The sequence below is a fragment of the Xenopus tropicalis genome, chromosome 1 (genome assembly GCF_000004195.4).
Source record: "Xenopus tropicalis strain Nigerian chromosome 1, UCB_Xtro_10.0, whole genome shotgun sequence".
Taxonomy (NCBI): Eukaryota; Metazoa; Chordata; class Amphibia; order Anura; family Pipidae; genus Xenopus; species Xenopus tropicalis.
Genome location: NC_030677.2, coordinates 210,921,294 through 210,932,555, shown reverse-complemented (window position 1 = coordinate 210,932,555; position 11,262 = coordinate 210,921,294). Strand labels below are relative to the sequence as shown.

The following is an 11,262-nucleotide window of genomic DNA, read 5'->3' as shown; positions in this document are numbered from 1 at the left end:
AGTATTTACATCCTGCAACAACTCCGAGACCGCCCTTTTTCTTCGGTAAAGACATTTGTGGCCAATAGTAGGAGGGAAAGGCGTAACTTGCAGCCAATGAGAGCGAAGGGGGTGGGACAGAAGTGTGGTTGCTGTGGCTGCTGAGTGCGGCGGTTGTTTGAAGATGGCGGGTGTTGCTGGGTTCGGAGCCGCCGGTTATTGGAGTCAGGACGGTATCCTTTATGCGGGAATGGTAGTGCCGGGCCGCCTTCAAAGCCAGAAGGGGCAGTTGTGGGCGGGGGACGTGTGTGTATCTTTGTTATGCCTTTGTCTTGTGCATCAGTCTGCCTATAAACTATATATGTCTGTCTGTCTGTCTGTCTGTGTAGGAGTGTGTGTCTGTCTGTCTGTCTGTCTGTGTAGGAGTGTGTGTCTGTCTGTCTGTGTAGGAGTGTGTGTCTGTGTAGGAGTGTGTGTCTGTGTAGGAGTGTGTGTCTGTGTAGGAGTGTGTGTCTGTGTAGGAGTGTGTGTCTGTGTAGGAGTGTGTGTCTGTGTAGGAGTGTGTGTCTGTGTAGGAGTGTGTGTCTGTGTAGGAGTGTGTGTCTGTGTAGGAGTGTGTGTCTGTGTAGGAGTGTGTGTCTGTTTGTCTGTGTAGGAGTGTGTGTCTGTCTGTCTGTGTAGGAGTGTGTGTCTGTCTGTCTGTGTAGGAGTGTGTGTCTGTCTGTCTGTGTAGGAGTGTGTGTCTGTCTGTCTGTCTGTCTGTGTAGGAGTGTGTGTCTGTCTGTCTGTCTGTGTAGGAGTGTGTGTCTGTCTGTCTGTGTAGGAGTGTGTGTCTGTGTAGGAGTGTGTGTCTGTGTAGGAGTGTGTGTCTGTCTGTCTGTCTGTCTGTGTAGGAGTGTGTGTCTGTCTGTCTGTGTAGGAGTGTGTGTCTGTGTAGGAGTGTGTGTCTGTGTAGGAGTGTGTGTCTGTGTAGGAGTGTGTGTCTGTGTAGGAGTGTGTGTCTGTGTAGGAGTGTGTGTCTGTGTAGGAGTGTGTGTCTGTGTAGGAGTGTGTGTCTGTGTAGGAGTGTGTGTCTGTGTAGGAGTGTGTGTCTGTGTAGGAGTGTGTGTCTGTGTAGGAGTGTGTGTCTGTTTGTCTGTGTAGGAGTGTGTGTCTGTTTGTCTGTGTAGGAGTGTGTGTCTGTCTGTCTGTGTAGGAGTGTGTCTGTCTTGGGAGTGTGTGTCTGTCTGTCTGTGTAGGAGTGTGTGTCTGTCTGTCTGTGTAGGAGTGTGTGTCTGTCTGTCTGTGTAGGAGTGTGTGTCTGTCTGTCTGTGTAGGAGTGTGTGTCTGTCTGTCTGTGTAGGAGTGTGTGTCTTGTCTGTCTGTGTAGGAGTGTGTGTCTGTCTGTCTGTGTAGGAGTGTGTGTCTGTCTGTCTGTGTAGGAGTGTGTGTCTGTCTGTCTGTGTAGGAGTGTGTGTGTCTGTCTGTCTGTGTAGGAGTGTGTGTGTCTGTCTGTCTGTGTAGGAGTGTGTCTGTCTGTCTGTGTAGGAGTGTGTCTGTCTGTGTAGGAGTGTGTGTCTGTCTGTCTGTGTAGGAGTGTGTGTCTGTCTGTCTGTGTAGGAGTGTGTGTCTGTCTGTCTGTGTAGGAGTGTGTGTCTGTCTGTCTGTGTAGGAGTGTGTGTCTGTCTGTCTGTGTAGGAAGTGTGTGGTCTGTCTGTCTGTGTAGGAGTGTGTGTGTCTGTCTGTCTGTGTAGGAGTGTGTGTGTCTGTCTGTCTGTGTAGGAGTGTGTGTGTCTGTCTGTCTGTGTAGGAGTGTGTGTGTCTGTCTGTCTGTGTAGGAGTGTGTGTCTGTCTGTCTGTGTAGGAGTGTGTGTCTGTCTGTCTGTGTAGGAGTGTGTCTGTCTGTGTAGCAGTGTGTCTGTCTGTCTGTCTGTCTGTGTAGGAGTGTGTGTATGTCTGTCTGTGTAGGAGTGTGTGTCTGTCTGTCTGTGTAGGAGTGTGTGTCTGTCTGTCTGTGTAGGAGTGTGTGTCTGTCTGTCTGTGTAGGAGTGTGTGTCTGTCTGTCTGTGTAGGAGTGTGTGTCTGTCTGTCTGTCTGTCTGTGTAGGAGTGTGTGTCTGTCTGTCTGTCTGTCTGTGTAGGAGTGTGTGTGTCTGTGTAGGAGTGTGTGTCTGTTTGTCTGTGTAGGAGTGTGTGTATGTCTGTCTGTGTAGGAGTGTGTCTGTCTGTGTAGGAGTGTGTCTGTCTGTCTGTCTGTCTGTGTAGGAGTGTGTCTGTCTGTGTAGGAGTGTGTGTGTCTGTGTAGGAGTGTGTGTCTGTCTGTCTGTGTAGGAGTGTGTCTGTCTGTGTAGCAGTGTGTCTGTCTGTCTGTGTAGGAGTGTGTCTGTCTGTGTAGGAGTGTGTCTGTCTGTGTAGGAGTGTGTGTCTGTCTGTCTGTGTAGGAGTGTGTGTCTGTCTGTCTGTGTAGGAGTGTGTGTGTCTGTCTGTCTGTGTAGGAGTGTGTGTGTCTGTCTGTCTGTGTAGGAGTGTGTGTGTCTGTCTGTCTGTGTAGGAGTGTGTGTCTGTCTGTCTGTGTAGGAGTGTGTGTCTGTCTGTCTGTGTAGGAGTGTGTGTCTGTCTGTCTGTGTAGGAGTGTGTGTCTGTCTGTCTGTGTAGGAGTGTTGTGTCTGTCTGTCTGTGTAGGAGTGTGTGTCTGTTTGTCTGTGTAGGAGTGTGTGTCTGTGTAGGAGTGTGTGTCTGTGTAGGAGTGTGTGTCTGTTTGTCTGTGTAGGAGTGTGTGTCTGTCTGTGTAGGAGTGTGTGTCTGTCTGTGTAGGAGTGTGTGTCTGTCTGTGTAGGAGTGTGTCTCCGTCTGTGTAGGAGTGTGTGTCTGTCTGTGTAGGAGTGTGTCTCCGTCTGTGTAGGAGTGTGTCTGTCTGTCTGTCTGTGTAGGAGTGTGTGTCTGTCTGTCTGTCTGTGTAGGAGTGTGTGTCTGTCTGTCTGTGTAGGAGTGTGTGTCTGTGTAGGAGTGTGTGTCTGTTTGTCTGTGTAGGAGTGTGTCTCCGTCTGTGTAGGAGTGTGTCTCCGTCTGTGTAGGAGTGTGTGTCTGTCTGTGTAGGAGTGTGTGTCTGTCTGTGTAGGAGTGTGTCTCCGTCTGTGTAGGAGTGTGTCTCCGTCTGTGTAGGAGTGTGTCTGTCTGTCTGTCTGTGTAGGAGTGTGTGTCTGTCTGTCTGTGTAGGAGTGTGTGGTCTGTGTAGGAGTGTGTGTCTGTTTGTCTGTGTAGGAGTGTGTGTCTGTCTGTCTGTGTAGGAGTGTGTGTCTGTCTGTCTGTGTAGGAGTGTGTGTCTGTCTGTCTGTGTAGGAGTGTGTGTCTGTCTGTCTGTGTAGGAGTGTGTGTCTGTCTGTCTGTGTAGGAGTGTGTGTCTGTCTGTCTGTGTAGGAGTGTGTGTGTCTGTCTGTCTGTGTAGGAGTGTGTGTGTCTGTCTGTCTGTGTAGGAGTGTGTCTGTCTGTGTAGCAGTGTGTCTGTCTGTCTGTGTAGGAGTGTGTCTGTCTGTGTAGGAGTGTGTGTCTGTCTGTCTGTGTAGGAGTGTGTGTCTGTCTGTCTGTGTAGGAGTGTGTGTCTGTCTGTCTGTGTAGGAGTGTGTGTCTGTCTGTCTGTGTAGGAGTGTGTGTCTGTCTGTCTGTGTAGGAGTGTGTGTGTCTGTCTGTCTGTGTAGGAGTGTGTTGTGTCTTGTCTGTCTGTGTAGGAGTGTGTGTCTGTCTGTCTGTGTAGGAGTGTGTGTCTGTCTGTCTGTGTAGGAGTGTGTGTCTGTCCTGTCTGTGTAGGAGTGTGTGTCTGTCTGTCTGTGTAGGAGTGTTGTCTGTCTGTGTAGCAGTGTGTCTGTCTGTCTGTCTGTCTGTGTAGGAGTGTGTGTATGTCTGTCTGTGTAGGAGTGTGTGTCTGTCTGTCTGTGTAGGAGTGTGTGTCTGTCTGTCTGGTAGGAGTGTGTGGTCTGTCTGTCTGTCTGTCTGTGTAGGAGTGTGTTGTGTCTGTGTAGGAGTGGTGTCTGTTTGTCTGTGTAGGAGTGTGTGTATGTTCTGTCTGTGTAGGAGTGGTGTCTGTCTGTGTAGGAGTGTGTCTGTCTGTCTGTCTGTCTGTCTGTGTAGGAGTGTGTCTGTCTGTGTAGGGTGTGTGTCTGTCTGTCTGTGTAGGAGTGTGTGTGTCTGTGTAGGAGTGTGTGTCTGTCTGTCTGTGTAGGAGTGTGTGTCTGTCTGTGTGTCTGTGTCTGTGTAGGAGTGTGTCTGTCTGTGTAGGAGTGTGTGTCTGTCTGTCTGTGTAGGAGTGTGTGTCTGTCTGTCTGTGTAGGAGTGTGTGTCTGTCTGTCTGTGTAGGAGTGTGTGTCTGTCTGTCTGTGTAGGAGTGTGTTGTCTGTCTGTCTGTGTAGGAGTGTGTGTCTGTCTGTCTGTGTAGGAGTGTGTGTGTCTGTCTGTGTGTCTGTCTGTCTGTGTAGGAGTGTGTGTCTGTCTGTCTGTGTGTGTCTGTGTCTGTGTAGGAGTGTGTGTCTGTCTGTCTGTGTAGGAGTTGTGTGTCTGTCTGTCTGTGTAGGAGTGTGTGTCTGTCTGTCTGTGTAGGAGTGTGTGTCTGTCTGTCTGTGTAGGAGTGTGTGTCTGTCTGTCTGTGTCTGTCTGTGTAGGAGTGTGTGTCTGTCTGTCTGTGTAGGAGTGTGTGTCTGTCTGTCTGTGTAGAGTGTGTCTGTCTGTCTGTGTAGGAGTGTGTGTCTGTCTGTCTGTGTAGGATGTGTGTGTCTGTTGTCTGTGTAGGAGTGTGTGTGTCTGTCTGTCTGTGTAGAGTGTGTGTCTGTCTGTCTGTGTAGGAGTGTGTGTCTGTCTGTCTGTGTAGGAGTGTGTGTCTGTCTGTGTAGCAGTGTGTCCGTCTGTTGTCTGTCTGTGTAGGAGTGTGTGTATGTCTGTCTGTGTAGGAGTGTGTGTCTGTCTGTCTGTGTAGGAGTGTGTGTCTGTCTGTTGTGTAGGAGTGTGTGTCTCTGTCTGTCTTGTAGGGAGTGTGTGTGTCTGTAGGAGTGTGTGTCTGTTTGTCTGTTAGAGTGTGTGTCTGTCTGTCTGTGTAGGAGTGTGTGTATGTCTGTCTGTGTAGGAGTGTGTCTGTCTGTGTAGGAGTGTGTCTGTCTGTCTGTCCTGTCTGTGTAGGAGTGTGTCTGTCTGTGTAGCAGTGTGTCTGTCTGTCTGTCTGTCTGTGTAGGAGTGTGTGTATGTCTGTCTGTGTAGCGAGTGTGTGTCTGTCTGTCTGTGTAGGAGTGTGTGTCTGTCTGTCTGTGTAGGAGTGTGTGTATGTCTGTCTGTGTAGGAGTGTGTCTGTCTGTGTAGCAGTGTGTCTGTCTGTCTGTCTGTCTGTGTAGGAGTGTGTGTATGTCTGTCTGTGTAGGAGTGTGTGTCTGTCTGTCTGTGTAGGAGTGTGTGTCTGTCTGTCTGTGTAGGAGTGTGTGTCTGTCTGTCTGTGTAGGAGTGTGTGTCTGGTCTGTCCTGTTGTAGGAGTGTGTGTCTGTCTGTCTGTGTAGGAGTGTGTGTCTGTCTGTCTGTGTAGGAGCTGTGTGTGTCTGTCTGTCTGTGTAGGAGTGTGTGTGTCTGTCTGTCTGTGTAGGAGTGTGTGTGTCTGTCTGTCTGTGTAGGAGTGTGTGTCTGTCTGTCTGTCTGTGTAGGAGTGTCTGTCTGTCTGTCTGTGTAGGAGTGTCTGTCTGTCTGTGTAGGAGTGTCTGTCTGTCTGTCTATCTGTAGGAGTGTGTGTCTGTCTGTCTGTGTAGGAGTGTGTGTGTCTGTCTGTGGGGGGAAGGGGTGTGTGTCTGTCAGACTAGTGCCCTTCTGAAAGCTGCCCCCCATGAGTGTGTTCTTACTGGCTTGTTATTGCAACTCCCAGCTCTTGTTGGCAGTGGCTGCTGGGAGTTGTTTAGTTGGTTTATAGTAATTTTATGACTGGGCCCTTGATTCATATAAGCTCTATACAAACTGCTAATTCTGATCCCTAATGGTTTGCAGGTATCCAGAGATGAACTGGACTAACCAAGTCAAGGGTCCACCACCCTGCCACCATTGCCCCTCATCCTGCCCCAGGGCCTCCTGCCCCACTGCCTGCCCTGCTCTCTGCCCCTCTCCCTGCCCCCCTATCTGTTAGTCTGACCCTACTGGTATCTGATTGCATTGTATAAATAAAGTCCTGAAAAGATGTTGGAACTACACTGGGTTCCTCTGTTTTGTACTAGAATTGTTGCCTTCTCTGTTTCAGGCTTCTGTAGTGAATGGGGTTAAATAAAGCCCACTTCTAGCAACCCAAATCGACCAATCAGATGTTTGTTTTCAAACAGCTGACCGCTACTTGCTTATTGGTTGCTATGGGTTACTAGACAAGTAGCCAACTTCTAGGGTTCCAGGGAGACAGCCATATACCATTCTAGGAGAGCAGAGCTGTACTTTATGGCGACCCCAAATGGCAAAAAGCATTCTTGGCTCCTGGCTTCCTAAACAGGGCTATACAGTGACAGTCCTTCAGCTGGATGTAGATCATGGCTATGACTGGGCCATTTGTCCTATTCCCTTGTGCTCCTGCTGCATCATTGCATGCAGTGTGTCTGATCTCATTCAGAACCAGATAACCCGTAAAAATGTAGATTTTGTGCTATGTGCCCCATCATGGCAAATGTTACCTATGTATTGACTAATAACGGATTTTCTTTAGAAAGACAGAGTTAGAATATTGAGACTGAGCATTGATGTTCTGACTCATGAGATCCGTTTAGTGGGCACTACAGATGGGATGTGGGTTTGGGATAATGGATGTGCAGGTCCGGACTAGGATTTAAAATAGCCAATAGGCCGTCATTATTTATTGGGCTAATGGAGGCCCAAACAGCCCCCCACCAGCCCAGTAAATAGTGACTGTCTGTGGCAACTAATATAATTGCCAATCTGGCCCTATAGACATGTGTTTGTGTTCGGGGTATCTCTGAAAGGACTGTTAGTGTGCCGCTGATGTAACGGAACAGTACATCTATATTTGTGATTGATGGTGGCTTTTTGGATCATTTCCCTTCCTGTTCCAATGCTTCATGCTGGAAATTTATCTCCTTGGTGCCTACTTGTTATGTGACTGGCACTGATATTTGGTGTATTGGATTCATGTATTCTCCTTAATGCCACTCACAGCTTCTGATGAAGAGCAGCAGGTTGTGTATGTCCCAGGTAAGAGGAACTTAAGGTTCAACCTTGGTACTAAATGGGTATAGTGTTTGGCAGGAAATCTCCTGTTCGTATCCACTAGGGCTGCCATGTTTCCAGGGCACTACATTGCTGAACTCTAAGGAGGAAGACACACTGGGCTACTAGTAGCAGCTACTTTTTCAAGGCTACTAAGCTCCAGAAAATACCCTGCCATAGACAATACTGAGAATTGCCTCTACTTAAACACATGTAGAGACAATTATTAGTAAATGATCAGTATTGTCTTTTTTAGTAGCCACAACAAGTAGCTGCTACTAGTAGCTCCGTGTGTCTTCACCCTAAAATAGCCACGGTGCCCTTTCCATGGTGTTGGGTCTGGGAAGTGATTGTGGATGAAAAGGAGCCCTCTGATGGTTTGCCCTGTGCCCATCTGATGCAGTGTGTCTGTATACATTGGATATAATCTGACGCTTGCTCTGCTGTGCACCCAACTTGTAGGACTGCAGACAGAAGGCAACTTGAAATCTGCGCCGAAATCTAAGACTTCAAAATCAGAAGGGAGAAAACCCAATGCCCAAACGCCGCTCCCTGCTGCTAAAATGGATTTTCTACAGAACCGGCAAAACCAACAAGAGCAACAGGTAAAATTTCTGTCGTTTTAGGGTGGTGGCAAATGGGGACATTAGTCGCCCCCCGCGACAAATCTTCTTTGCCGCGGGTGACTAATCTCCCTGCAATGCCATCCCACCGGCAAGAATGTAAATCGCCGGTGGAATGGCGTATGCGACAATACGATTTGCCCGAAGTTTCATCTCAAGGCAACTTAGGGCGCAGACGCACCTTAGGGCGAAGACACACGGAGCTACTTAGTAGCAGCTACTTGTTACGGCTACTACACACCAGAAAATCCCCTGCCATAGACAATCCTGAGAATTGCCTCTGCTAAAACACATGTATAGACAATTATCAGTAAATGATCAGCATTGTCTGTTTTAGTAGCCACGACAAGTAGCTGCTACTAGTAGCAATGTGTGTCTTCACCCTTAATGGGCCTACGGCCAGCTAGGAGTTAAGGTCCCCATACATGGGCCGATTGTAGCTGCCGATATGGGTCCCTTGGACCGATTTGACAGCTTATCTGCCCGTGTAGGGGCAGAAATGACGGCCATACCTGACCGATATCTGGCCTGAAATTGGCCAGATATCGATCGGGCAGGTTAAAAGATTCAGTCAAATCGGGGACTGCATCGGCTCGTTGATGCGGTCCCCGAACAGACTGCCCCATTGCCGCCATTATAATTTGATCGTTTGGCCCTGGCCTACATGTTCCCCGATATCGCCCACCTGTAGGTGGGGCTATCGGGTGAAGATCCGCTCGCTTGGCGACCTCACCATACCCACGTGTATGGGCACCTTAAGTCTAACCATTCTCTTCTGCCTCTTTTTAGCCTGGAATTTAAAATCTATTGGCTGGCTTTGATTGCTTTACAATGCCTTCATATACATCACAATAAAAGATCATTTTTAAAGGGCACCTATCGTTAAAAAATTGTTTTCCCCCACTGGAGGTTCAGGCTAATAGAGCCAATAAAACTTCCCCTTTACATATTCCCTTAACATAGGTTTCAATGTATATAGTCTATACTTGGCAAGTTGGCCAGTATGGCAGCTGCATTATATACTATGTGTCTAGTATATTATGAAATATGGGTGGTAAGTGCCATATTGCCTCTCCTTATGCAGAGCAGCACAAATTCAAATAAAAATGCTCTTTTACTTTGATGTAGATAGTGATATTCTAAGGCATTTTGCAATTGGTCAGCATTTACAGGTATGGGATCCTTTATCTGTAAACCCGATGTCCAGAAAGCTCAGAATTACAGAAATATCACCTCCCATAGACTTATTTGAAACTAATAATTTCAAAACATATTTTCTTTTTTGCTATAATAATAAAACAGTAGCTTGTATTTGCCATTTCCCAACTAAGATATAATTAATCCTTATTGTGTCAAAACAATCATATTAGATTTATTTAATATTTAAAGAATTTTTAGTAAACTTAATGTATGGAGAACAAAATCACAGAAAGAGCCCTTATCCTGGAAAAGCCCAGGTCTCCAGAATCCTGAATAATAGATCCCATATCTGTATTAACTCTCCAGTTAGGAATTTCAGCAGCTATATGGTTGATAGGGGTTCACTTTACCATAGCAACCAGGCAGTGGTTTGAATACAATCCTGAAGGAGGGCTAGGAAAGGGCCTGGATATAAGTTGTAAATAGTAACATTAAAATTGAAATTTTAAACCTGGAAAACCCACGCTGCCATCATTTTATGGTATCTCTCTGTACAGGCTATGAGCAAACTTAGGGGGCTGTTCCTGCTGAATTGTGCTTAGTACAGGGGAATCCCTATGTGCCATAGTTTTATGGTATCTCTCTGTACAGGCTATGAGCAAACTTAGGGGGCTGTTCCTGCTGAATTGTGCTTAGTACAGGGGAATCCCTATGTGCCATAGTTTTATGGTATCTCTCTGTACAGGCTATGAGCAAACTTAGGGGGCTTTTCCTGCTGAATTGTGCTTAGTACAGGGGAATCCCTATGTGCCATAGTTTTATGGTATCTCTCTGTACAGGCTATGGGCAAACTTAGGGGGCTGTTCCTGCTGAATTGTGCTTAGTACAGGGGAATCCCTATGCTGCTATAGTTTTATGGTATCTCTCTGTACAGGCTATGAGCAGACTTAGGGGGCTGTTCCTGCTGAATTGTGCTTAGTACAGGGGAATCCCTATGCTATACGTCCTGCGTACAGAAGGCGACTAGGTGCAAATGCAGCATTGCCTCGATGTTCCCCAAGCAGCCACTCTTAGTAACCCTTTCTTTGCAGGTGTCTCCGGACGAAGAGGGAATAAAGAGTGCCTCTTTGAAGGATTTGTGTCCGGAAGACAAGAGGCGGATTGCGAATCTAATCAAAGAACTTGCAAGGTGAGCCCATTGTGCGCAGAAACACTCTTGGAGCTGCGGCTGAGCCCCTGGCTCCCATGTACTGCTGCTCAGGGAGATTAACCAGACGCACTATATCATCTTGATAAAGAGATTACACTCGTGTCTGATATAAGCAGGGAAATCCGGGGTAATTTGTTGTAAACTAACGGATTTCACTCAGGATTTTGCTCCTATGATTTCAGAATGTAAAAACTCATATATCCCTTTCCCATAGAAACCCTGTCATCATTGGCCCTGTTCCATTAAAGGGGTCACTCTAAGTATGTTATAGAGAGGCCAGTTCTAAGCAACTTTTCCATTAGTCTTCATTATTTATTTTTTATGTTTTTGTAATTACTTCCCTTCTTTTTTTAACTTTTTAACTCTTTTAACTGCAGCTTTCATAGAGGGGTCACTGACCATCACAGTGAAAAAACTATTGCTCTTTGAGGCTACAGGTTGATTATTTTTACTCTACATTACTTATCTTCCCATTGAGGTCAATCACACCCTGGTTGCTAAGGTAATTTGTATCCTAGCAACCAAATAACTGATAAAACTCGAAGCTGGAGAGCTGCTGAACTTTGTTATCAAAGTTTGTTTAAAGGGGATCTACCCTGAGTGGGGGGGGGAGAGAGCAGTTGGGGAGGGTGTGGGGGCTGCAACAGGGTTACTCTGCAATGAGAAGAGAAGGAAGTGGGGAAAAGGAGTGAAAGGACAGAATGACAGAGTTTATGAAGAGATTAGGGGGGCAGGGGGCGGTTGCTTTTAATTCCCTTGCACCCTAAAATCAGTGGCAGCTATATACCAGTTTGCTAGAAGGCAGCGGGGGCACCAGGTGAAATAGAAGGGTAAAAATAAGCTGAGTGTCCTCTGAGTAACTGGGCAGAAGTGCACCTGGGGAGTAACCTCTGGTAACCAGTCATTGATTAGCTTTGTTTGCCAGCTGCGGGTACAACTATGATAGGATTCATTTGATTGGTTGCCATGGATTACTGCACTAGAGCATGCTGGACAATTTTATTGGGGATGTTACAAGGTATGTGTGTACAACAACAACAGCAACAACAAACATTTGAAAAGCACTTTTCTCCCGTAGGACCCAAAGCGTGTGTAGTGTAGTCATAGTTCC

General features: G+C 47.1%; 1 protein-coding gene across 1 annotated transcript in view; it reads left to right on the top strand.

The window, feature by feature from the left end:
- The first annotated feature begins 81 nt into the window (after positions 1-81).
- The window catches only part of kiaa1328 (protein hinderin), an 88,978-nt gene continuing 77,797 nt past the window's right edge, over positions 82-11,262 (top strand). Inside the window, exons 1-4 of the mRNA XM_031894941.1 lie at positions 82-212; positions 7,128-7,163; positions 7,641-7,783; positions 10,033-10,130. Of these exons, the coding sequence (XP_031750801.1) occupies positions 164-212; positions 7,128-7,163; positions 7,641-7,783; positions 10,033-10,130 (326 nt within the window). The 5' untranslated portion in view covers positions 82-163. The remainder of the gene's footprint in view (positions 213-7,127; positions 7,164-7,640; positions 7,784-10,032; positions 10,131-11,262) is intronic.